The 27762-nt window shown below is 46.4% G+C and overlaps 1 protein-coding gene across 1 annotated transcript in view; it reads left to right on the plus strand.

Moving 5' to 3' along the window:
- Nucleotides 1–2492: 2492 nt before the first annotated feature.
- LOC146343103 (hydroperoxide isomerase ALOXE3-like) overlaps nt 2493–27762 on the plus strand; it is a 40150-nt gene continuing 14880 nt past the window's right edge. Inside the window, exons 1-9 of the mRNA XM_084806786.1 lie at nt 2493–2843; nt 17351–17555; nt 18874–18955; nt 19145–19267; nt 20971–21074; nt 21816–21988; nt 23655–23798; nt 24893–25096; nt 26018–26104. Of these exons, the coding sequence (XP_084662912.1) occupies nt 2658–2843; nt 17351–17555; nt 18874–18955; nt 19145–19267; nt 20971–21074; nt 21816–21988; nt 23655–23798; nt 24893–25096; nt 26018–26104 (1308 nt within the window). The 5' untranslated portion in view covers nt 2493–2657. The remainder of the gene's footprint in view (nt 2844–17350; nt 17556–18873; nt 18956–19144; nt 19268–20970; nt 21075–21815; nt 21989–23654; nt 23799–24892; nt 25097–26017; nt 26105–27762) is intronic.

Here is a 27762-nt window from a genome sequence, read left to right on the forward strand (position 1 = left end):
AAACCACAGAGTGCAGCATAAAATAATATAAAATATGAAAGCAGAACAGAGCGCACAGAGCAAATAACTTGACACAATTCCCACAAGAAAGTCAAGCCACATGCTTCAGGGGAAGCGACAATTTCAACAAGACAAGAAGAAGAACCCAAGTACGTAGAGTGATTGGCCAGTCTGGTGACAAGGGGAAATGCCTTCTCTGTTCTAAATATGCCAGCCACTTAGAATCCCTCCTGAACGTGAGCAGAACTAATCCACTGAGTCATCCTGAATCTTCACCACTGCACCACATCCTGTGTGACAGTTCCTGGTATCCCAAAGAAAGCCTGGAGCAGGTGGTTGAAGCACAGATCCACATGACCCAGGAAGTTAGTTACAGTTTTACCCGTGTTGATTTATTATAGATTAGTAGAATGATTATTTATTGTTGTGTTTTATTGTTATATTTGAGTGTTGAAGTTGTTATTATTTTCGCCGCTTTGATAATTTTATTGGGAAATGGGATATAAATGTGTGAAATGAATAATAAATGAAGAAATGAGATGGATATGCATAGAAAATGGTGATTGGATGGATGGAAGAGAATCATAGAATTACAGAATCATAGAATCATAGAATAGTAGGCTTGGAAGGGTCCTATAAGACCATCAAGTCCAACCCCCTGCTCAGCTTGGAAGGGCCCTATAAGACCATCGAGTCCAACCCCCTGCTCAGCTTGGAAGGGCCCTATAAGACCATCAAGTCCAACCCCCTGCTCATTGCAGGAATCTAAGTCAGAGCCTCCCTGACAGATGGCTGTCCAGCCTCGTCTTGAACGCCTCCAGTGTGGGAGAGCCCACCTCCCTAGGTAATTGGTTCCATTGTCATATTGCTCTAACAGTCAGGAAGTTTTTCCTGATGTTCAGCCGGAATCTGGCTTCCTGTCACTTGAGCCCATTATTCCGTGTCCTGCACTCTGGGATGGTGGAGAAGAGATCCCGGCCTTCCTCTCTGTGACAACCTTTCAAGTACTTGAAGAGCGCTATCCCATCTCCCCTCAGTCTTCTCTTCTCAAGGCTAAACATGCCCAGTTCTTTCAGTCTCTCTTCACAGGGCTTTGTTTCCAATCCCCTGATCATCCCTGTTGCCCTCCTCTGAACCCTCTCCGGTTTGTCTGCATCCTTCTTAAAGTGTGTTGCCCAGAACTGGACACAGTACTCCAGATGAAGCCTAACCAGTGCTGAGTAGAGGGGAACTAGTACTTCCCAGGATTTGGAAGCTGAATAGCATTTGCCTTTTTTGCCGCCACATCACATTGTTGGCTCATATTCAGCTTGTGATCTACCACAATTCCAAGATCCTTCTCGCTTGTAGTGTTGTTGAGCCACATATCCCCCATCTTCTAACTGTGCATTTGGTTTCTTTTTCCTAGGTGCAGAAGGTGGGTGGATGGATGAGTAGATGGAAAGTGCTGAAATAAATGTTAAGGAACGGGGTAGTTACTCTCCGGCAGCCTTCTCCAAACTGGCTCGATGTTCTGGATTATACCCCATCATCATCCCTGATCATTGGCCATGCTGGCTGGGGCTGATGGGAATTGAAGTCAAAACATTTGGAGGGCACCAGATTGAGGAAGTCTGGTCTAAAGAGACTCATTGACATAATTGATAACAGACTTTTTCAGTTTAAGTTAGGATTTTATTGGATGGGGTGAAATACATTTTTACACACAATTATTAAGGCAGAAAGAGGGTTCTGCATGGTAGATTTTAATGTCACTTTTCTAAGGGACATTTTATATGGGGCATCTGGAAGTTTCAAAGGCCAAGGGTGAGTACAAGAAAGTTGCTGTTGAGGAGGAGGAGGATGGCCAAATCTGATAGTGTGCTGATGTGATTGACACATTTCCAGTGTCAGCCTTCCCCACCTTTGCTGGATTACAACTTCACCACCCCCAGCCAGAATGGCCAATTAGAGTCCAGCAGGTGTGGAGGACCCCAGGTTGGGAAGGCTGCATGAAATCCTGGGCTGCATAGAATTGCTTCCAGAAATGGCCCAGCTGGTGGTGGTGGTGTTTTTTTTTAATGCTGCAAAACCTGCACACTGGGAGAAAGAAACATCTGCAAACAGTTAAGTGGGGGATGTTTTGGTTCATAACACCATTTGCTGCCCTGAAGTCCCCTCAAATTTTCATAGGTGAAAGTAACCACCACCCCTTTCTCTTAATTAGCCATCTATTTCATCTTTATTCAATCAATCAGTCTATTTTTAGTAGATCTCTCCATCCCAGCACCATTATCTCCATTATCTCAATGTGTGGTCGCCACCCATGGTGGAGAGCTGGGTGGCAGATTTGGGGCCACGTGTCCTTTCCTGCAGCCTTTTCTGCTGTTTTGTGTGTAGGCCGGAGGAAGGCGTGTGTATAAATAATAGACCATGCTGCAGGAGACATGCGTGAGATGTGGCAGAGAGAGTAGGTGTGGCTTTGACTTAACATCTTGCTCTGTTGCTTGGAGGCACCTGGGCGTAGCTAACCAGAAGGGAGAAGAGCAGGTTCCTAAAGCAGATGTTTGCCTCGCTGGTGCATCATTCACAAGTCTAAGGAAGCCTCTCCAGATCTACTTGCAGCCCTTTCTGGCCTCTATATATCCGGATCTCCTGGGAGCCCAAACGTGGGCAGAATGGAGCAATCAGGGATCTTCTCCAGCAAGCTGAACCAACCAGTGATCTACAAGGTCCAAGTGACCACTGGAAAAGGGCTATTAACAGGGACCTTTGACACTGTCTCCATCACTTTGGTGGGAACCAACGGAGAAAGCCCCAAGCACCTTCTGAATCGGGTCGGAACTAGCTGCTCTCGGGGATCGGTAAGTCTTGGGTTTGGGGGGTCACAGAGAAGGAAGGGGACATTGAGAGGATGGGTTGTCAGCTCCTCATAGCAGGAAAACTGCACAGAGCAGTTACTTTTACAAAATGTTAGTATTTTATGATGATGGTGATGGATTGGATCCAGATTTAATCATACTTAGAGCAGACCCACTGGAATCAATGGGACTTAAGTCAGTTGTTTCAGTGGGTTTACTCTAAGTATATCTAAATCTGGATATAACCCATTAACAGCAACAATATCATATTACTACTGTGTTTATAAGTACTAGCAGAAGTAAATGATGGCTTTGGAGGTAAAATTAATTTGTAACAAAACCTCAAAATAATCACTGTGCATTGTTTTGATTCCATACTTCACATTTGACTTCTGAAACTGGATTTGAACCAAACTCACTGACTTTGCACTGCACGCGACCTGAAACATATATATCGAATGTCGAGTTTCGGAGGTGAAAAGTGGGGTGTGGGGGAACAATCTCAGTAGGCCTGTTTGATTTTGCTATTTCAAATGCCAGAAATCTGCCAAAATGTGGGCTTTGGGGCTAACTTGATTCCACCTTGATTTTGGCTACCAAGGCTCCAAGCCAAAGCCTTTCAGACATGACTGCACAAAACAACAGAAGTGTTTTTCATGCTCTCTCACACCATGCACCGGTGTGAATATTGTTAAAGAGAGAGATGGTTTGACATCGATGTACATTCTACCCAATACAGGGAAACATTCACAAGAGGAACTGCAAACCCAGCAGCCACTCTCTCACCCTGCCACCAATAAAATATTTTGTGTTGAAAAATACTTGCATATTTACCAAACAGTAGGTCCCGCTGTGTTCAATAGGGCTTGCTCAGCCTTAGGACTGAAGGCAGAATCAGGCTTTCCTGAACTGTGGAACGTAAGGGTAAGAGGTGTTCAGCAGCGGGACAGGCGGCCTTGGGAAGTGGCAGGCACTCCTTCGCTGGAGCTGTTTTAGGCAGAGGCCAGATGGCCATCCATCGGGGATGCTGTGACTGCATCCTGCACAGCGGATCCCTTTGTTCAGAACTGAATTTGTAATGGGAAGGAGATATCTCTGAAAACAGAATTAAAGTCCTCATTGATAACTAATGCTTATATTTTGGACAACACAACAACTGAAGTGCTTTTGTAGGGCTGTCAACCATTTAGCTTTTAACCAATTAAGGGCACAATTCTATGCATGCTGTTTAGAAATAAAAAAGTCCTATAACTCCCAGCGTGCCCCAGCCAGCATGACTGGATGGGGCATATTGGGAACTGCAGGACTTTTTTCTGCCTAAATATGCGTAGAATTGCACCCTAACTCAGTCTTCCTCAGCCTGGTACTCTCCAGATGTTTTAGATCACACCTCCCCGAACTACTGCCTGTGGGCCATGCTGGTTGTTACTGATGGGAGTTCAAGTCCAAAACCTCTTCAGGGCACCAGGTTGGGGAAGGCTAAATTGGTGAGTGTGTCTTTATTTTTTAAATGACATATTTCAAAGGACTGTTTGTCTTTATTCCAGTCCAGTCTTCCCTAACCTGGTACCCTCCAGGTGTTTTGTACTACAACCACCATTATCCCCAGCCACCTTGGCCATCAGCCATGCAGGCTGGGGGTGATGGGAGTTGTAGTACAGCACATCAGGAAGGTCACCAGATTGTGGGGGAAGGGAGGTTGCTTTATTCAAATTGAATCAAGACAACTTACTGCTCATTCCCAGAACGTCAGACCACCTTTAATACTTCCTTAAGTTTTAAAAGCACACACACACACCCCCCAGCTTTGATCATTAAAAGAGTGGGGAAATCAGTGCTGCACTTGGATCACTGTATATTGAAGCATTTGCAATTAACATTACAAGGTTTGAGGCTGGACAGCCACCTGCCAGGGATGCTCTGACTTGGATTCCTGCACTGAGCAGGGGGTTGGACTCAATGGTCTTGTAGGCCCCTTCCAACCCTACTATTCTATGATTACAGCAAATGAAAAGTTTCTGCAGAGCCTCACCGGGATGCATACAATTGTTTTAAAGCATTGGTGTGTGTCGTGGATCTTGGTTTTGATTCTGTCAGGTCCCAGTCATCAGTCAGATTCTTTTGATTACCAAGATGAAACAAGCTATTTGTGCAAAAGATTACAGTTTATTGATAGAGAATGGATGCAGAATATAAAGATGGTTCACACCTCCCCTTAGTTGACAAAGTAAGCACCCTTGTCACAAGCTGATATGTCCATCTGGGTCCCCAAGACAGATGGGGAAGCCGTTCCTCAGGACCACGCGTTTCTCTAATCCAGTAGCATGCATATTCCTCCTTAGAGCGAGACCAAATGGTGGGCCAGCAAGCTGGGTCTTATAAGCTTCTCTGCTAGGTTCCTCCTTCTAGCCCATGAGCAACACCTCTCCCTCTCCTCTCTCACACCCACAGGCTGACGCACACACATTTAGGAGAAGGGGGGTGCGCTGATCTCAGAGGCTTCTCTGGCAAGAAGCGCCTCTTCCACCTCCCAGCACCAACGGGGGGGGGGGGGCGGGGGCTTCCCTCCCAGCCTGAGAACTTAATTGGCTTCCCGGAGCCAAGGAACAAAGGGAGGACTTCTCAGTGCAGGAGCGATATGAGATACTACCCCCTACCTCAGACTGGTGAGCTAACTGGGCATCTCGCTCAATACCAATTAAAAGTATGTGAGAGGCTGAATCTAGAAGCCCCCCACCCCCGCCATCAAGGGGCCTACTTTTGTTAGCTAACACTTTTTGTTGCTAAACTCTGCTGTGTTAAATGACAAAGGTCTCTCTGCATTTAGGAGCTCTGTGAAGTCCGCATTTTCTGCTCACCAACCCACCCACCACAGTGTGGAACCTCTTTCAACCCATGCTCCATTTCTGAGAAGGTCTCGGGGGTCACATTCCAGCGGTGGGCAGGGCGAAGGCAAAAGGAGGAGGGACCAAGGTGCCGGCATATTTCGCGTGAAGCTCTTACTGATGCCAACAAAGCCTTGGGAGCGGCATCTTGCGCGTTTCCAGTGGGGGGAAAGCTGCCCGAGCACCAGGAAACCACCAAATGTTCGATGGTTAAGGGAAGGGGGCATGGCCAAATGGGGACCCTCAAGTGGCTGGATTTGGCCCCCAGGAGGGCCAGTTTTAGCTCTTGAGCCTGAGTTCCTGCACTTGCTTTAAAGTGTGTATATCCGTGTGTCGAGAGAAAGAGTAGTTACAGTGGAGCTAAAGATGAACAAGCCAAGGAATTAATAGGGTGTCACCTTTGCATGGCACATGTCATCACCACTGAAGGAAGCACAAGTAGCTCTCACACACCAGGGAATGCAGGTACAGGCTCCCCGGACAATGGATTTGCAAAGGAGTAGTGTCTATTCAACCTGTACCCCTCGACAGGGCCGACATCCAGGGTAGGCCTGGTTGGGCACCTGCCGAGGGCCCACACCCCAGCAGGGGCCCACTGGCAGGAGCCCCCTGGACTTCCTCCTTCTCTTCGCTGCTGCAGCCTGCTTGTTCCCCTGCCTCTGGCTCTGGCCCAGACAACTGTGGTGGTGAAAAGGAGGAGCAGGAGAGGCCACTGCATGTTTTCTCCCTGGCTCCCTGCCTCTCAAGCTAGCGAGTGGGAGCAATGAGGAGGAAGAGGATGAGAAGCAAGAGCAGCTGGGGACCATGGTGGTGGGAAGGTAGACTTATTGAGGAGGGTGGGCATGGAGGGTGCCTTGCCCAAGGGCCCTCCGAAACCTGCCACTGGCACTACGGGCATCTCTACACCAGCCTAAAATCCTGCATTTAAAACTGGGCTTTCTGCTTCCGATTTAAATGCAGGATCACAACGACTCCCTTTTTCACCTGCTTCCTTCCCCCCCTTTCCTCTCCCCCTCCATCTCCCCGTATCTGAGTCTTCCATTGTCTTGATCTCATTCCTCTTCTTGCGCTTTTCCTCTTTTCAGGGAGGGCACTGAAGTGGAACACAGTGGGGGTAATTTGATAGCTCATTATCTGCGATCTATTTAGAAATGGAACAAAGGGCATTTAGTGCAGGAGACGCCATGGAGGCGTCATGTAAAGAGCCCGCAAACTTCCGTGAAGGATCCATCTCAGTCACGGGATAAAAGCTCTGTGTGAAGAAAGCCTACATCTCACTTTAGCAGTTGAGCTGCGCTGATGTGACTGCTGTGCTTCTTCCAACTATGCAAAGAAAGTTCAGGCCCTTCCCAGTAAGCTTTACATCTGACACATTTACAATTTCTGCATGTCCCTGAGAGGAGGCCACTGGATCTCACTTGCCCTGATGACCCCTGTAGCAAAAGCAAGCTGGTGTCTCTGTGCTGGCAGAAATCAGCAGTGTGCCAACGCAGATTGAAGCCAATTTGGCACCATGTGGCCTCATGGGACTGATGATCAGAGATTACCCATGAGCCTGTCCTTTGCTGAATTTGGCCCATGAGTCACTGTTGCTTCTGTGTCTCATGCATCATTGGGAACTGGCTATGCAGGTGCAATAAAGATGCACACTCATGGACTAGCTATATGAATTTGGAGATCTTTTGTCACTTTCCCTGCAGTGCAAACAGCCTAATTGGGAGGAAAGCCAATCCACGTGTATACAAGTGATGTTGAGCAAATGTAGCATCCTGTGGACACTAGCCAATGCATGTGTGTGGTGGCGGCAGCTATAAGATGAGCAACGGTGGTACCATGGAATGTTCACAGACATTCCAGCTGCTGACAAATTGCAGCTGCTGTAAAGGAAGTGAATGTCCATTTGAGAAGCATTTCACAGAATAGCAGAAAGAATATCATGCTGTGGACATGCAAGGGAGGTTTACATGAAGGGGGGACTGCAGACCAGGGAGCAAATTGAGCAGGATTCTGTTGGAGCAGCAATAGTGGGGTCTGACTTTCACATATCAATTTGAACCAACTGTCCATATCTTTGCCTGAGTGTCTTATTTCCTATTTTCTGTACTAGGTTTTTAAAAAAATCTCTCAGACACACCCAAGAAGGTGCAGGGTAGCATTTATGGCTCCATTTTGTAATCACAACAACCCTGTGAGTAGGTTACACTGAGGTTACACTTAGTCTCTTGTGTCATGTCTTTGTTGGGGGCCAGTTTGCCACATCCTCCCCAGTGGGGAAAGGTGCAGTGCAGGCAAAGCACCTATTTGTGGGGGTGGGCAGCAGCAAGATCCCCCTTGTTATCTCTGATCAAGTGTCCAGGGGGCTTGGGTAGGGGGAGGGGAATCACCCTGTTATCTTCAACCAATGATTGGAGATAACAAGGGGATTCCTGCCTCCTTTCCAACCCCTAGTAGACTCATAGAATCATAGAATAGTAGGGCTGGAAGGGGCCTACAAGGCCATCGAGTCCAACCCCCTGCTCAATGCAGGAATCCAAGTCAGAGCATCCCTGACAGATGGCTGTCCAGCCTCGTCTTGAACGCCTCCAGTGTGGGAGAGCCCACCACCTCTCTAGGTAATTGGTTCCATTGTCATATTGCTCTGACAGTCAGGAAGTTTTTCCTGATGTTCAGCCAGAATCTGGCTTCCTGTAACTTGAGCCCATTATTCCGTGTCCTGCACTCTGGGATGATGGAGAAGAGATCCTGGCCTTCCTCTCTGTGACAACCTTTCAAGTTTTATTTATTTATTTATTTATTTCATTTCTATACCGCCCAATAGCCGAAGCTCTCTGGGCGGTTCACAAAAATTAAATCCAAACAACACACAATAAAACAATTTAAAATATACAGAACATTAAAACCACAATATAACAATACAACCACAATAAAACCTAGCAGCAGTGCAGGTGTTTAAAATACAGATTTAAAACAGCAAAGATAAAAATTTAGAAGGCTAAAATGCTAAAATGCCTGGGAAAATAAAAAGGTCTTCACCTGGCGCCGAAAGGAATACAATGTAGGCGCCAGGCGAACCTCACTAGGGAGCTCATTCCAGAGCCAGGGTGCCACAGCAGAAAAAGCCCTCCTCCTAGTAGCCACCCGCCTCACTTCCTTTGGCAGGGGCTCACGGAGAAGGGCTGCTGATGATGATCTTAAGGTCTGGGCAGGCACATATGGGAGGAGGCGATCCTTCAGGTAACCTGGCCCCAAGCCGTTAAGGGCTTTGAATGTTAACACCAGCACTTTGAATAGGGCCCGGAAATGGACTGGCAGCCAGTGCAGCTGGAAAAGTACTGGAAAAGTACTCTTCAAGTACTTGAAGAGTGCTATCATATATCCCCTCAGTCTTCTCTTCTCGAGGCTAAACATGCCCAGTTCTTTCAGTCTCTCTTCATAGGGCTTTGTTTCCAGTCCCCAGATCATCTTTGTTGCCCTCCTCTGAACCCTCTCCAGTTTGTCTGCATCCTTCTTCAAGTGTGTTGCCCAGAACTGGACACGGTACTCCAGATGAGGCCTAACCAGTGCTGAGTAGAGGGGAACTAGTACTTCCCGAGATTTGGAAGCTATGCTTCTATTAATGCAGCCCCAAATAGCATTTGCCTTTTTTGCAGCCACATCACATTGTTGGCTCATATTCAGCTTGTGATCGACAACAATGCCAAGATCCTTCTCGCTTGTAGTGTTGTTGAGCCACATATCCCCCATCTTATAACTGTGCCTTTGGTTTCTTTTTCCTAGGTGCAGAACTTGGCATTTATCCCTATTAAATGTCATTCTGTTGTTTTCTGCCCAGCCCTCCAGTCTATCCAGATCACTTTGAATTTTGTTTCAGTCTTCCAAAGTATTAGCTATCCCACCCAATTTTGTATCACCTCCAAATCTGATCAGCATTCCCTGCACCTCCTCCTCCAAGTCATTAATCAAAATGTTGAAGAGCACTGGGCCCAGGACTGAGCCCTGCGGTACCCCACTCGTTACCTCTCCCCAGTTTGAGAAGGTCCCATTGATAAGCACTCTTTGAGTCCGATTCTGTAGCCAACTGTGGATCCACCGGATCGTTGTTTCATCTAGCCCACTTTGAGCTAGTTTGCTCATCAGGATATCATGGGGCACTTTGTCGAAAGCTTTGATGAAGTCGAGGTATATGATGTCTACAGCATTCCCACAGTCCACAAGGGAGGTTACTTGATGAAAAAATGAGATCAGATTTGTCTGGCAGGACTTGTTTTTGACAAATCCATGTTGGCTTCGAGTAATCACGGCATTGTTGTCAAGGTGCTGACAGATGGATTGCTTTATGATCTGCTCCAGAATTTTCCCAGGGATTGATGTCAGACTGACTGGTCTGTAGTTCCCAGGTTCCTCCTTTTTACCCTTTTTGAAGATAGGGACAACATTAGCCATCCTCCAATTATCTGGCACTTCCCCCGTCCTCCATGATTGCTCAAAGAGAATAGACAGCGGTTCTGAGAGTTCTTCTGCCAGTTCCTTTATTACTCTAGGATGCAGTTCATCTGGCCCTGGAGATTTGAACTCATTCAAAGTAATCAGGTGTTCCTTGACAATATGACTATCGATCTCAAGCTGCAATCCTGCCCCTTTAGCCTGTACTTCGCCTTTGCTAGGGGGGCCATAGACCCTCTTTTGGGAGAAGACTGAGCCAAAGTAGGAATTGAGCACCTTTGCCTTTTCTTTGTCATCTGTTATCGTTTTGTCATCCTTATTTAATAGCTGAACCACCATTTCTTTCCTCTGCCTTTTACTATGCACGTAGCTGAAGAAAGCCTTTTTGTTGTTTTTAGCATCCCTCGCTAACCTCAGCTCATTCTCAGCTTTAGCCTTCCTGACAGCATCCCTGCAATTCTGTGCTACTTGCCTGTACTCTTCCTTTGTTACTTGGCCTTCTTTCCACTTCCTATATGTGTCCCTTTTTGTTTTCAGATCATCCCTAAGCTTTTTGTGAAGCCACATTGGCTTCTTCTGTTGTCTTCCACCTTTTCTTCTTGTTGGAATTGTTTGTAATTGTGCCTTGAGAATTTCCTTTTTTCAAAGCTCCCACCCATCTTGAACTCCTTTTCTCATTAGCATCGCTTGCCATGGGACCTTACTGATCATTGTTCTGAGTTTATTAAAATCAGCTTTCCTAAAATCCAAGGTACGCATTTGAATACACTCGGCTTTTGCTTCCCTTAGAACCAAGAACTCAAGTACAACATGGTCGCTTTCCCCCAGAGTTCCTGTAACTGCTACTTGATCCACTAAGTCATCTCTGTTGGTTAGGATCAAGTCAAGGATAGCCGATCCTCTAGTTCCTTCTTCTACTTTCTGTAGGAGGAAGTTATCCGCCACACAAGTCAGGAATTTCCTGGAGGGGCCATGTTTTGCAGAATTTGTCTCCCAACAAATATTGGGGAAATTGAAGTCCCCCATTACTACTACATCATGCTTCCTTAAAACATTGGCCATTTGCTTTTCAAAAGTTTCATCCTCTTCTTCTCCTTGATTGGGTGGCCGGTAGTAGACTCCAACCACCAGGTTCCTTTTATTCTTTGCTCCATTTATTTTGATTCAGATGCTCTCAATGGGGCTACCAAGCTCCTCCTCCTGTCTTTCTGTGCAGAGATATGTATTTTTTACATACAGTGTAACCCCACCTCCCTTTCTGTTCCTCCTGTTCTTTTTGAACAAGTTATATCCTTCAATTGCTGTATTCCAGTCATGAGAGTCATCCCACCAAGTCTCAGTTATACCTATCAAGTCATAATTTCCCTCCTGACTCCTGGAGACAGGTCTGGTGCAGAGGGCGGGGCCTGTGGAGGCTGCCAAGCTTCTGTCGGTCAGATGGGGAATTTCCATAAGCCGGATTTGACCCATGGGCCAGAGGTTCCCCTCCACTGCTTTATTTTTTACCATGAAATGTTATTTTATTTCAAAATAAGGTTAACAAAACAAAGGCAACAAAAAGAAGAAAGTTCATAATAATAAATCAAAATCACTAAAGAAACAAATTCACTTATTATAAATCTTAATCTATAACAGATATATGTACAATAAAACGACCTAAGTAGGAGCGCACTATCTAATGAAAGTAAAAATACAAGTTCTACAACATATAAAAGGAGCATGTGTGAGTGTATGTCTTTTTGTGTGTTTGTGCGTCTCAATCAGAAAAAATTACAGGTAACTGTGCCTTGTTGGAACTTTATCAAAAGTGTGAAGTGCCTCAACATAGGAACTGAATGGAAACCATGGCGCCATGATATCGTTCTCCCGGTTCGGATTCCTTGCTCGCTTCACTTGCTGCGCAAGTTTACACATACTCATAGTCTCCCAGATTCTATCAATCCACTGCTCTTTAGTTGGTTGCTTTGGGGACTTCCAGTTACATGCTATACATAGCTTTGTAGCTGTATACAATTGCTTAAGAAGGTCTTCATGCAGGAATCCAGGTTCATTAGGTTAAAAAGGATGAGGTAGCATGGCTTTAGAAGTTTCCAGTGGTCTAACATGAAGAAATTCCTGACAGTAATCAGCAACCATGTTCCACAACTCCAGCACTGTAGAACATCCCCACCAAAGATGAAAGTATGAACCACCGTGACCGCACCCCTTCCAGCAATATTGACTATAATTTGGATGTATTAGGTGAAGCCTTGCAGGAGTAATGTATCACCTACTCAAAACTTCATATTGTGCTTCTTTGATATCAGTGTTGATTGATAAAGAAGCAAAAGAAGTCCAAATAGCCTGCCAATTATCTTCTTCCAAAGACTCACCTAAGTCAGTCTCCCATGCCCACACATTCATCAGACCCATTCTTCATTCCGGGAAAACAGGAACTTTTGGGTTTCTGCCTCTTCTGCAATTGTTAAAGTCAAAGGAGCATTGGCAGGTGTGTGTGTGTGTGTGTGTGTGTGTGTTTAAAAGTGGCTATTCTAACTTCGGCTTAAATTGAAGAATGTAGGGAAAACCACTAAACCATTCAGGTATGACCTAAAACATATCCCTTATGAATATACAGTGGAGGTGAGGAATAGATTTCAGGGATTAGACCTGATAGACAGAGTGCCTGAGGAACTATGGACGGAGGTCCGTAACATTGTTCAGGAGGCAGCAACTCAATCCATCCCAAAGAAAAAGAAATGCAAGAAAGCAAAGTGGCTATCTGATGAGGCTTTACAAGTAGCTCACGAAAGAAGGGAAGCAAAAAGCAAGGGAGAAAGGGGAAGATATATCCAACTGAATGCAGAGTTCCAGAGAATAGCAAGGAGAGACAAGAAGGCTTCTTAAATGAACAATGCAAAGAAATCGAGGAAAACAACAGAATGGGAAAGACTAGAGATCTCTTCAAGAAAATCGGAGATATTCTCAAAAAGGGAACATTTTGTGCAAAGATGGGCATGATAAAGGACAAAGAAGGCAGGGACCTCACAGAAGCAGATGAGATTAAGAAGAGGTGGCAAGAATACACAGAAGAACTATACAGGAAAGATCTGAATGTCCCTGATAGCCATGATAGTGCGGTCACTGAACTTGAGCCGGACATCCTAGAGAGTGAAGTCCAGTGGGCCTTAGGAAGCATTACTAACAACAAAGCTAGCGGAGATGACAGTATTCCAGCTGAGCTATTTAAGATCCTAAAAGATGATGCTGTTAAAGTGCTGCACTCAATATGCTAACAAATTTGGAACACTCAACAATGGCCACAAGACTGGAAAAGGTCAGTTTACATTCCAATTCCAAAGAAGGGCAATGTCAGGAGCGCCCTAGCTGCCTCTTGCAGTCCCCACCAATAGCCAACTCAGGACACAGACGAGGAGGAATTATTTCCGAGACTTTATTCCTTTATTACTTTATGACTCTTTCAGATACTAATCACTAGCGACAAAGCAAGGAACAGCACTGGGGAAAGATAGCAGAGTAGCCTAAGCTCCAGGTAAAGCAGTTGGTCCCCGTTTGAAGGGGAACCACGGGAAGACCCTGAACTTAGGGGCTAGGGAGAGATCCTCCCTCTTTCCCTTGGGTCCTCGGGATGCGACCATTGTTTGCGTGCCAAGCAAGCGCTACGCCTCCTTTCTATGCCCTCCATCTGTCGTTGCTCCCTGCGTCTGTGCCGAGGGTCCAGCAAGCCCCCCTCCAGCGCTCTCTCAGTGCCAGGGTCACCATCTATCCCAGGAATGCTGGCAGGAGGAATCTCTGCCAGCTGCTGTGCTTGTGAGAGATAAGCGAGCTCCTCTCCCACGGATTGCTGTTCCTCCTCAGAATCAGAACTGCTCTGGGGCTCTATTGGCTCACTTTCCACCCTGACAGGCAATGCCAAAGAATGTTCAAACTACCATACAATTGCGCTCATTTCACATGCCAGCAAGGTGATGCTCAAAATCCTACCAAGCTAGGCTTCAGCAGCATGTGAACCGAGAACTACTAGAAGTACAAGCTGGGTTTCAAAGAGGCAGAGGAACTAGAGATCAAATCGCCAACATTCGCTGGATCATGGAGAAAGCAAGAGAATTCCAGAAAAATGTCTATTTCTGCTTCATTAACTACGCTAAAGCCTTTGATTGTGTGGATCACAACAAACTCTGGCAAATTCTTAAAGAGATGGGAGTACCAGACCACCTTACCTGCCTCCTGAGAAACCTGTACGAGGGTCAAGAAGCAACAGTAAGAACCAGACATGGAACAACTGATTGGTTCAAAATTGGGAAAGGAGTAGGACAAGGCTGTATATTGTCGCCCTGCTTATATGCAGAGTACATCATGAGAAACGCCGGGTTGGATGAATCACAGGTTGAATTCAGATTGCCGGGAGAATTATCAACAACCTCAGATACGCAGATGATACCACCCTAATGGCAGAAAGCGAAGAGGATCTAAAGAGCCTCTTGTTGAGGGTGAAAGTGGAGAGTGCAAAAGCTGGTTTGAAACTCAACATTAAAAAAATGAAGATCATGGCATCTGGCCCCATCACTTCCTGGCATATGGAAGGGGAAGAAATGGAAGCAGTGACAGATTTTATTTTCTTGGGCTCCAAGATCACCGGAGACGGTGACTGTAGCCATGACATTCAAAGACGCTTGCTCCTTGGGAGGAAAGCTATGGCAAACCTAGACAGCACAGTAAGAAGCAGAGACATCACCTTGCCAACAAAGGTCCGCATAATCAAAGCTATGGTTTTCCCAGTAGTAATGTATGTCTGTGAGAGCTGGACTATAAGGAAGGCTGAGCGCCGAAGAATTGATGCTTTCGAACTGTGGTGCTGGAGAAGACTCTTATGAGTCCCCTGGACTGCAAGGAGGTCAAATCAGTCCATCCTGAAGGAAATCAACCCTGAGTGCTCATTGGAAGGACAGATACTGAAGCTGAAGCTGAAATATTTTGGCCACCTAATGCGAAGAGAAAACTCCCTGGAAAAGACCCTGATGCTGGGAAAGACTGAAAGCAAAAGGAGAAGGGGACGGCAGAGGATGAGATGGCTAGATAGCATCACCGATGCAATGAATATGGACTTGAGCACACTCCGGGAGAGAGTGGAGGACAAGAAGGCCTGGCGTGCTATGGTCCATGGGGTCACGAAGAGTCAGACATGACTGAACGACTGAACGACAACAACAACAATGTTCTAACTTGAGGAAGCATTATTCAGTTACCTTTTTTGGTTTACCTGAGATGTGTTAGACTACATCAGGGGGGCACCCGGGTAGGGAAGATGGTTTACCCCATTGCTTCTGTGACAGGAAATCAAAGGTGGTTGTACCCGAGTCTCTTGCCATAACTACCTGTCATTTCTAATGGCATGTATCGTCTGACCCAGAGTGTATGGAATGTGCTGGGAAGATAAGCCAGCCACAAAGTGGCAGTGGGAGAGCATTCCAAACACCTCCTTATGTTTGACTCATAGGCTGTACTCAAATGCCTGTCCTTCCCTGAGGTTTGCTAATGTACACGCAAGGGTGGTTTAGTTATAGTGTAACAACACCATGGGACTTGATCCTGTGATATTTAATCCTAGGAGGAGTGCTTCATTTTGATCTTGAGCAGAACTGGTTCATATTGCTTAGCTGGACCAGATTTGTATCTCTGGTACAAACACACCTTCCAGTACCTCCCTCTTTAAAAGCTCACGGAGTAGGGTTACGCTGCAAGTCAAAGGAGTTGCTGGGAGGGGCAGCATGGAAACGTTAAACATACAACTTGATGCGGAAAGTGAGTTGCGCAGGATGTGTCTGCAAACGTTGCGGTCGAGCTGGGAATCACTAGGCACAAGTGCCCAGGGTGGCTGTAATGTGTTCTAGCTGTTGTTGTTGTTCATAAAAAAGCGTCATTGTATCGCCATGTGACTCCCATGGGCCAGCTGAATGTGGCTTGGTTCATCATGCCTGATTGTCGGTGGTTAAAACGTCCAATTTCCAGGCTGTCCTAGGAAATGGAGTGTCTTGGGTCAGGTGTGGACCAGACTTCATCTTTCTAGGTTGTGAGGGTGTGGCTTGAGCATTTGGGAGTACACTTCATGTTCCACATTTTAAGGGGAAGATGTACAGATGCTGGCTGGCAATGATGGGATTTGTAGCGTAACACATCTGGTGGACTCCAGGTTATGGGGGTGAGGATGATGAAGAAGAAGAAGAAGAGGAGGGGGAGGAGGAGGAGGAGGAGGAGGAGGAGGAGGAGGAGCTTCTAATCAGGTCACAAAAAATCACAGCATAAAATGATCCTTAATAAAACATTATACAAACTGCAGTAAAATCATCATTATCATCATCATCATCATCAGTTAATTAAAAAACTGGTTTTGTCTTTGAAGGCAGAACAGGACATAATAAATTAATATAAATAAAAGTTAGGATAGCACTTTAATTTGCTAGTGCCCTTGCCTCAGTGTCTGTTCTGAACAGAGCTGTAACTGGGTATACTGTGGAATACTGTGTACAGTTCTGGTCACCACACCTAATATATATATATATATATATTGTAGAGTTGGAAAAAGTGCAGAAAAGGGCAACTAAAATGATCAATGTGCTGGAGCATCTCCCCTATGAGGGAAGGTTACAACAGCTGGGATGGTTTAGCTTAGGGAAAAGGGTGAGTAAGGGGAGACATGATAAAGATGTACAGAATTATGCATAGAATGGAGAAAGTGGATAGGGAGACATTTTTCTCCCTCTCTCATAATACTAGAACCTAACAGAGTCATCCCATGAAACTGATTGGTGGGAGATTCAGGACAGATAAAAGGCAGGACTTCTTCACTCAGCGCAGAGTTCAACCTCAGAGGTCATTACCACAAGACATAGTGATACCCATCCATTTGGATGGCTTTAAATGGGGGTTAGACAACTTCATGGAGGCTCAGGCTATCAGTGGCTACTAGTCCTGATGGCTCTACGCTACTTTCAGTATCAGAGGCAATATGCATATGTACACCAGTTCCTGGGGAACATGGGCAGGAGGGCTGTTGCACTTACGTCCTATTTGGGGGTTTCCCAGGGTTCTTCTGTTCTTATGTCCTTATGGTATTGAGCTCTCTTTCCCCTTCCATTTCGTGCAAGGAATGAACCCAATATTTTTCTTGTTGCCTCCCAACAGGTAGATGAGCATGAAGTTCCCTGTGATCATGAGCTGGGCCCAATCCTGCTGATTCGTTTGCATAAGGACCCCTACTCTTTTTTCCCTGAGAGCAGCTGGTTCTGCGATGCTGTCCGGGTGACATCCCCGCAGGGAGAGGTCTATCAGTTCCCCTGTTACACCTGGATTGAGGGTTATTGCACCGTCTCCTTCAGGGAAGGCGCAGGTGAGGACCCAGGGATCCAAACTCTTTTTGTTCAGTTTTATTAATTTATTATATTTTTATTGTGGGCTTCCTCTAGGAACAGCATCACACTGGCCTGCATTTTACCCTCAAAACAACCCTGTGCGTGCGCGCGCGCGTGCGCGTGAGAGAGAGAGTCAGTCTTATGGGGGGGGGGATTAAGGCAGTTATATTAAATAGTAACTTGCTGAATTCTATTTCATATCAAATTAAAAAATAACCTACCCCCCACCTCACACACACACACAGGAAAAAAATATCTAAAGAGAAGGAAAAGACTATCAGTTGGAATTATTGACTCAAGTGAATGCAGTGAGAAGTATCCTTCTGGATCAGACCAAAAGCCCAACTAGTCCAGCTTTCTCTTCCCACAGTGCCAGCCAGATGCCCCAATGGGAAGCCCACAAGGAGGACATGAGGGCACCCCCCCGGCCCCCACTCATGTTCTAAGCAACTGCTATTCAGAGAAATACTGCCTCCAATATTGGAGATAATAACTAACCACCACGTCAAGTAGCCACTGATGGCCTTATCCTCCATGAATTTGTCTAATCTAATCCCTTTTAAGGCTATCTGAGTTGGTGGCCGCCACTGCATCATGTGCTAGCTAATTCCATAGTTTAGCTGTGCACTGCGCTAAGAACTACTTTTTAATCTGTCCTGAATCTCCCATCATGTAGCTTCATTGAGTGATGTCATTGGGTTCTATTATGAGAGAGGGAGAAAAACATCTCCCTGTCCACTTCCTCCACACCATGCAAAGTTTTGTACACCTTTGTCATGTCTCCCCTCACTTTCCTTTTTTCTAGGCTAAACAGCCCCAGATGTGGTAGCCTTTCTTCACTGGGGAGTTGCTCCAGCTCCTTGATCAGTTTAGTTGCCCTTTTCTGCACTTTTCCAAAATCCTTTGGAGTTGCAGGGACCAGAGCTGAACACAGCATTCCATAGATTTGTACAAGGGTCTTATGAGATTGGCAGTTTTATTTTTGATTGCTTTCCGAATGATCCCCGACGTGGAATTTGCCTTTTTTGCAGCCACCACACATGAGGCCAATGTTTTCACCAAACTCTCTGCCACAACCCCAGTGATCACTCAGTACATGGTCCATGTGCACTAAACATGCATGCTCAGTCCACATTGGGCTGTTAGCTGCACTAAATGGGCTCTGGACTGACGATTCCACAAGACATGTCCTCCGTTCTTAAGCCAAGAGTGACAAGTAGAGAAATGGTAAAGGGGAGAGGCAGGGAGAGTATACAAACTTTTCATTTATTCCCATTTTCTTCCATTCATCGAAAGCCAAAATTCCTTCGGACGATGCTCACTATCTGCAGCACAGGCACCGCCAAGAGGAGCTCAAGTTGAGGCATACCAAATACGGGTGAGTAGGGAACAAATGTGCAGACGTGGGTGGGGCGGGTGTGGTGTTTGTTGTTTTGTTTTTATCTAGCTGGGAAGGATAGGTGTTCCAGTCCAACAGTTCTGGAGTGCACCAGTTTGGAGAAGATTGGTATATAAGATTTCTCAACTGCTTCCTTCCCTCTTCTTCCCTCTCAATTTCTCTGCACAGGTGGAAGGAATATATCCCAGGAACTCCCTGGTGCGCTGATATTGACACACCCGAATCCATCGAGTACAACATCCAGTACTCTTTCCCCAAATCCTCCGCCTTTTTCGGGCGAGGGACTGCTGCGTAAGTGTTGGGCATTGTACGACCACTTCTTCAAGCGGAAATAATTCCTGGGGAGGAAAGTGTTTGCAACGAGGGAGGTAGAAATTTACATTGCTCCTCAGTCACCAAGGAAACCTCCTTCTTATCCCTGTCCAGAAAATCCTGCACACTTTTTATTTTTTATTCTGCCTTCCTGCCATGATAGTATTCAATGCAGCAAATGTATAGGGTTGCCAGGTGGTCTCCCATCCAGGTACTGACCAGACCCTAACCTGCTTAGCTTCAGTAAAGCTGCTGGGAACATGTAATGGTCAGTGAAACATGTTGGTTCATTCTGAATGGCTATTCAAGTGGAGCCAATGTATTTGAATGGCCATCCTGTGCCCTTTGTTTTCATAGAATCATAGAGTTGTAAGGGACCTCAGAGATCATCTAGTCCAACCCCTTGTTCAATGCAGGCTCTGAACTCCAGGGTGCAGCTACAGCATCCCTGACAGATGGCCGCCCAGCCACTGCTTAAATATCTGTGATGAAGGAAAGCCCTTCACCACCCAACACAGTCTATTCCATTGCCAAACAGCCCTCCTGTTAGGGAGATTCTCCTAGTGTTTAGCCAAAATCTGCTTCCCTGCAATTTCCACCCACTGGTTCCAGTCCTGCCCTCTGGAGCAACAGAGAACATGTCTGCTCTGTCTTCTGTGTGAGAACCCTTCAGATATTTGTGACGGAAGCAAATTCCCCACAACCACTGTCATCAGCTTTCTACACAAAGCTGTTAATCACTATATTTACTTTCAGTTTCATCGCAGAATCGAGATCCGAGCTCCACACAAAGAGCTTTTCCTTTCCTGCATTTCTGCTACATAGCCACTAGATGGTGCTGTGCTATGGTGGAATAGTGCAAATGCACAAATAGGAAAAGACCTTTTATTTCACTTTCAGAAATAATAGCCTATTTTCTCCACTCTAAAAAAAGAAACAGGAAAGTGATTTTAAAAATCAGAAGCGAAACTGGAGGATAATGATTTTGTCTGAAGAAGCTGTAAACAACTGTGAGAAAGGAATCATGAGTATGCAGTATATGCCTCATGTAGGGAAGCTCCATGTCTCCCTGTAGTCTTCTCTTCTCCAGGCTAAACATACCCAGCTCATTCAACCATTCCTCCAGACCCCACACCATCCTTGTTGCTCTTCTCTGGACATGCTCCAATTTGTCAATGTCTTTAAAATGTGGTGCCCAGAACTGAACACAGTACTGCAAATGTAGCCTGACTAACACAGAATAGGCTGGGACCAATACTTCCTGTGACCTGGGCACTCTGTTTCCGTTAATGCTGCCCAAGATTGCATTAGCCTTTTTAGCCACATACTTTGTGCGCCAGAGGTCAGCAGTTCAATCCCTGGCGTCTTCAGCTAGCCAGGCTGGGAAAGACCCCTCTCTGCCCAAGACCCCTGAGAGCTGCCTTCCTTGTCTATAGTTCCCATCAGCCTTGGCCAGCTTGGCCCATGGCCTGGGATGATGGGAGTTGTAGTCCAAAACATCTGGAGGGCACCAGGCTAGGGAAGGCTGGTCTAGATGGACCTACAGTCTCTTAAGGAAACTTTGTACATTTTCATATTTAGGATATGCATGCAAGAGCAGATCCAGCTACTTGATGGTGTCCTTCCATTAAAAGGATCTCTCTCTGTCTCTCTCTCTGTCTCTCTCTCTGTCTCTCTGTCAGGCTCTTTGAAGCCAAAATGAAAGGCTTTCTGGACAAGCCTTATTCATGGGCGAAGCTAGAGGACATCCGCAAGATCTTTTGGTTCTATCACACACCCGTGTCAGGTCAGTGACGATGGTCCAGGATATTGTTTCTCTCCAAGACAAGCCCTCTCACACACGTGCCATTCCTCCTAGGAAGAGGTGCATGGGGTGCAACAACTCCCCTGTCTCTAAGAGGAGGCATGGAGAAAAAGAACGGGGCATGTGTGGGCGTTCTCCCATAGCTGGCTTAGTGGCCTAGCACCTCCACGTCACTTGCTTGCACCACTTCGCATAAAATAACTGGGCCTCTTGACATCATTTGAGAGAACATTCCTATTTGAGAAATGCATGCTCCAAATAATCCTTAGCCTCAACTCTGCCCTCTTGGAGCTGGTACAATTCCCCCTAATAACAAACTCAGGTGGTTGCATGCCGATAGCACTGGAACCAAAACTGGGCCACTGAGAAATAAGAGCATGGCATCAGCATGCTTGGGTGAAGCCGGACGTATGCAGGAAGACAAAAGCCAGGAAGCCACCAAATGATTGGTGGTCAGGGGAAACAGGGTGGTGCCAGGGGATGGGGGTGTGGCCACCTAGGGAACCATGGAGGGCCTAATTGGGATCCCAGAAGGGATGGATTTGGCCCCTGGGCCTGTGGTTCTGGATTCCTGGTTTACAGTATCCTGGAGAAGATCTTTCCTGACTTGAACTCCGAACAACAGCACTCCTATTAAGATACACTGCAACATATTGTTGCAGTGCCCCACGTGTGATTATTACAAAGCTCAGCATGATGGTCTCTCTTTCTTCACCTCTCCAGAGTATGTGTTTGAGCACTGGAAAGATGATGATTTCTTTGGCTATCAGTATCTGAATGGAATCAACCCGGTGGTGATCCGGAAATGCACCAAAATCCCAGAAAACTTCCCCGTGACCCAGGAGATGGTGGCCGGGCCTTTGGGGGAATCCACCACCCTCAAAGAAGAGCTGAAGGTTTTCATGACTCTCCTTGTCTTTGGCTCTCCTGCATCTCAGGGACAAAATTGGGTGGGAGGGTGCCCCTCAGCACATTTTTATATTTAAAATGTTGATACCCCACCTCTCCACCAAAATTATCCAAGGCAGCTAACGAAGGGTAGGATTCACTATGAGTCCTATGTAAAGTAGACCCATTGAAATGAATGAGGCTTAAGTTAGTCAAAAAGTCTCGTTCATTTCAATGGGTCTACTCTATGTAGGACTTACACTGAATACTACCCAAAAGTACCTTAACAATACAAATACAACCATCGAATGATTGAAAATTCAAATAAAGCAGGGGTTCACAACCATTTCAGCCCAAAGGCCCACATCCCATGTCTGCTGGTGGCTGTACGTGTGTGCACATGCACGTACACATACATTGCCTCCAGCAGGGTGTGTAGTTTTTCTGCAGGCACTTGTACTGTGGGGAAACTTTTCTATACAGAAGTAAGCAGGGCTGGTTCATTCAGCAGCACTTTCAGACAGCATCCCAAATACCAAGCCTCTGCATATCTACTCAGAAGTAAGCATGAGCAGCTTGTCTACTCAGAAGTAAGCAGGACACAAGCCTCTGCAGGACAAGACTCAGCAGTAAGCAGGACTGAATCACTCAGCAGCTCCCTCCCTAAGCCCCTCCCCGGCAGGGAAAGGCTCTTGTGTCCGATCAGCTGCTGATCAGAGATAAGAGCTTTTCCCTGCCGGGAGAAGGACTAGGGCCTGGGAAAGAAGCTGGAGGGCAGTTCAGCTGGGCTGTGGGCGAAGTGCTGCTGGCTTCAAGGGCTGCGCCAGGAGCAGCAAGAGCCAGATGCAGCCCACAGGCCATGGGTTGTGCGCCCCTGAAATAAAGCATTTAGAATGGAACAGCCATGAAGCAGTAACCTTATGGGTTTTATACTCCTGCCCCAAATGGTCAACCAAATAAAACTCTTTCAACTCACGACTGGAAAGAGAGAAGAAGCAGGATAGAGGAGAAATTTGTTTGATTTACATTTTTATATGAACTGACCCAATTTGCACCTGCCAAACGTATATGCGAATCTGCACTTTCAGAATTTTGCCATACAGTTTGCAACTCCAAAAATGGGCCTCAAACTGTACATATTAAGGAAAAACACAATAACGTGTGTATTTATGAGAGGCACGCACAACAATGCAGGACCGTGGGCTACCTCAAATGATCTTGGAAGCTAAGTAGGGTCAGCCCTCATTAGTACTTGGATGGGAGACCACCTGGGAATCAGGCATCCTATACGGAGCAGGGGGTTGGACTCGATGGTCTTGTAGGCCCCTTCCAACCTTCCAGACTATAATTCTATGATTCTATAAACCTGCCTGCTGGCTGAGTCTTCTTCATAGGTGGTCCTGCATTTGTGTGTGCAATTTCTGCAAATACACACATTTTACGCCCCGAAAACTAGATGCATCTCAAGGAACATGGACTATTTCTTCTGTAATCACCTGCACTAACCCAGGATGCTGTGTGATCTATTGGTCAGAGAGTTAGAGAGTTTGCTGGGTAGCCTTAGTGTGCATGCACACACACGGTCCTGTAAACATTTTCTGTCCACTGAGACCCAGGAGACCTCCACTATCCTCTTCTGCTGAACTCCCCCAACCCCTAACCTCTGTTTTGCAGAAAGGGACCATCTTCCTAGTGGATTACAAAATCCTAGAGGATATCCCAACCATCCTGGTGAATGGCAAAGAGCAATACCTATCTGCTCCTCTGTGTTTGCTGCACCAGAAACCCACTGGAGAAATCATCCCTATCGCCATCCAGGTAAATCCATTCAAATCACATCAAATCAAATTTTATTTGCATCAAGCCAATGGCCATTGCAGTTTGTAACGATATTCATACAGGTATACATAATCAAACGTGATGCAAGCAGTAATGCTGTCCAGTGCCCATAAAAATCTACCAAAGGTTCACCGAACAAATACAAACATTAAATACAATCAAAACTAGCATTATGCGATTTAAAACTCAGGATGCCTTTGTGGCCCTCACTTTAATAGCAATTGCTAAAAATGTTGCCATTTTTGCTGTGAGCAACCTATCGCATTCCTCAAGAAGAAAGTTCACATAATAATCCGCTGGGTGCCCTGGATAGGGCAGTAATAAAGGGGTAATTAACTCTTCATGGGAGTTTCTATACAAAGAGCAAAACAGCAGCCTGTGGGGCCACGATTTCGATATTTCCATCTCCACAAACACATACCTGATTTTAATGGAATTCTCCTGTAGCGGCCTTCAAGTACCTCAGAGGGAAGTATGTTAGAACGTGCACTTGAAAAGGCTTCTTTATATTTAGGGTATGAATGCTGCTGTAAATATAGTGATGACTTATCAAAGGGACTAAGTGAGGACTGCCTAAGATCAGGGCTCAATTTCCTCATTAGGGATAAACTATTTTGTTGCTCAGCGTTCAATAGACACTGCTTCAGTATTTCTTTAGTTTTGGGCAAATCTAAGCCTAATAATTGTTGGGGTGGAAAACCAGCTAGATTTAACTTCAGGTTAACCGCTTTCATCCAATTACTACTGTGTGAGTCTTTTTTGTATTAAGGAAAGCAAGCCTGTCGGAGTTGAGTACAGGGAAATCCATTGTTGGTGTGGCTGTTACATTTGATCAGAAGGAGTATTCGAAGCACTCCCCATCTAAACAAACTTGGAGCTTGCCTCATTTGAGGGAAGCCAAAGAAGTCTGATAAGACCGTGGTGACGGGGGTGGACAGCGCACCCTAAGTAATCTTGCCTGTAAATTATATACTGTTACCCAATGTGCCCATAAGGGAACATCTCTAAATTATAAACTGTTTCACCCCAACAGCCATGTTAACCTCTTTGCTTTCTATAACACCCCCCACCAGCTCAGCCAGCATCCAGGCCCCCAAAGCCCCATTTTCTTGCCCACCGACGAAGAGTGGATCTGGACTTTAGCCAAGACGTGGGTGCGCAATTCTGAGTTCCACATCCACGAGGTGATTGCCCACCTCCTCCGTGGCCACCTGATGGCCGAAATCTTCACGGTGGCCACACTGAGGCAGCTGCCACTGTGCCACCCATTATATAAGGTGAGAGTCAGAGGGTGGAGAGCACGACAGAGCTGAGCGTGGGGCCCCGGTCATCCTTTCATTCTGCGATCATGTGTAGGAAGCAGATGTACGTGGTGGGGAGAAGGAGAAATAATTAGCAAGCTGCTGTTGAGAGAGGCTGCAGATACAGGTCCTGCCTGCAAGTTGCACCCCAAGGAGACACAATGGGGGGTCAGTAGAGTCCTTCCCATGGCTTCAGAGCAAAACCATCTTTCTCCTGTTGAAGCATGGCATTGCAACCCACCTGAAGGCAGGAGTGTCCACCCCTGAGCGTTCCTGAACACATCTTGATATGTGTGGCTGGCAGATGGTCCTAGCTCTGCGGGTGCTGGGTGGCTGGCAGGTGTGCCAGGTTGCAGGGAGCAATGTGCCTGCCCAGATGTTCACAGTGGCAGGACTGAATGCAGCTGTTTGCAGCTGTGTGAGCATGGCCACATCTGCCCAGCTGAATGAACAGCGCCTCCCCAGCTCCACTTCCCAGTGGAATGTCCTCTGGTGCTCTCTGAATATGGAGGACAGATGTCCTCATCATGCAGCACACCTGACCTGGCTGTGTGGCTGTGTCTGCATTGGCACACTGACATTAAAAAGTTGTGTGTTGTGTGAATCAGGAAACTACTTTATACCATGTCAGGTTCTCTTTCTAAAACAGATACAGGAGAACAACACAGGGGGATGGAGGCAGAGGTAAACAGGGTAAGAATGTGTGGTTATTTCAATTTTTACATTGTCCTAATTACAGCAGCCTTTCCCAACCTGGTACCCTCCAGGTGTGTTGGCCATGTTGCCTGATAATTACGGGAATTGCCATCCAACACATCTGGACAGCAACAGATTGGGGAAGTGTACAATATACTTTGAAGCAACTCCAGCTTCATGTTTGTTTGTTCCCCTTTCCAGCTTCTGATTCCTCACCTCCGGTATTCAATCCATATCAACGTGTTGGCTAGAACCTACCTTATCAGCCAAGGAGGTACCTTTGATCGGGTAAGTGGGGCGCTCATGGATCATCCTCGGAGGGATGCTGCAAATCCATTCTGTATTGCCTTCTCTCCACCTGGCCCTAGTTAATTTTCAGGTGCCTCACATTCCTTCATCCTCCCCCTTTGCAATCAACACACTCCAGCAAACAGGGCTTCACTACTTTATTAATGACTAGCTTCTTTACAAGTGCAGATTCTAGCAAACTCTCAGACTGCAGTGAAACAGCTAATCCACACATCTATGAATATCAATACAGGAGACAAAGTGGAAGTTAGAGAAGTTGCCAGCAGTCTGGGCAAGAACTTATCGGCCAGACTAGCTTTGCGGGGATGCCCCTCCCTTATGGTGGCTCCCTCCTATGCTGGCTTCCACGAGTGGCCAACCTGACGGAGCGCCTGAGCCCTGCCCCTCACTTTTCCCGCTTCGCTCTGCGACGGACCCTAGCGTCCCTCAAGTCACGCCCCTCGCTCTCCTCCTCCTCACCCTGAGTTCTCATGGTGGAGGAATGGGGGAGCCATTCAGGCTGGGCCACCTGTGTGTCAAGGTCTTGGGAAGAAAGTCTTGCTGTATCTGGGCTCACTAGGGAGGGTGCCTCTCCCTGTTCTGGCTGTTCCCATTCAGATTCTGAATCTGAGCTGCCAGACATCTCCACACGCTCCGATTCATTCCTGACACCCTCAATGATCCATTCAACATTGGATGGCTGGCAGGCAAATATAAGAACTGCCACCACTGAAAAGAATTGTGATACAGAATGGCCTGCTGGATCTGCAGCAGCATCTTGGCACATGCATGTCATTGTTTGATGTGTCTCCAGTAGTCGTGATGATCATGCATGAAACAAAAGCACCCAGGCCTAGGAAAGAGAGGGGAACCTGGTTCCCCAGCAAAAATCTTTGCCACCTGTTACCTTTGCCCAGAGCTCCATTTGTGTCCAAACCCTGTGGGGTTTAACCTCAGAACTTATTCTCAGTCCTTACCCTGCATCACGTGAAGTGGCAAAAAAGGAGATACCCTCCAGTGATGTAGTGGGTAAATAATGAAATGCAGGCACTCATCATGACAGGCCCCACCCACCCCCACCCCAAAGGAGAGTCCAAAAATTCAGTCAGTGGTGTTGATCCATATCAACAAACCAGTCTTCATCTCCTCCCACAGCAGGTCTTTTGTAAAGCTAACAGGTCTGAATTGCCCATTCAAGATGGAACCCCCCAAAACACTTTGCATTGCAACAGGGCACAATATACTGTTGCTGGGGAAATTCATTCCCCCTGCCCCTCACACACGCTACTGCAAGGATTGCACCTAAGCTCAGAGGGGACAGGGAAGTCAGAGGAGAGGGGCAGGTGAGGTCAGCACCGCTGCTAATCAAAAAGTGTTGGCACTGTGTCCCTGAAAGCCCCGTCTGCACTCCACTGCACTCCACGATACCTGTACATTTTGTACCTGAATAGGTGGTAACATCTCAAAGGCTGTCTCCTCCAAGTGCCACCTGTGAACTTCTTAATAATTAATGTTTGTTTGTCTGTTTATTTAAAGTATTTTTTAATCCTGCTTCTTACGAAACAGGCTCCTGGAGTGGCATGCAATCAATTAGCAAAAAAGACAGTCCCTGTCCATGCACTAACAGTCTAAAAAGACATGGTACACAAGGGAAAAAG

The sequence above is a fragment of the Heloderma suspectum genome, chromosome 6, assembly GCF_057233095.1.
Source record: "Heloderma suspectum isolate Gila_16-S chromosome 6, 16-S_ref, whole genome shotgun sequence".
Lineage (NCBI taxonomy): Eukaryota > Metazoa > Chordata > Lepidosauria > Squamata > Helodermatidae > Heloderma > Heloderma suspectum.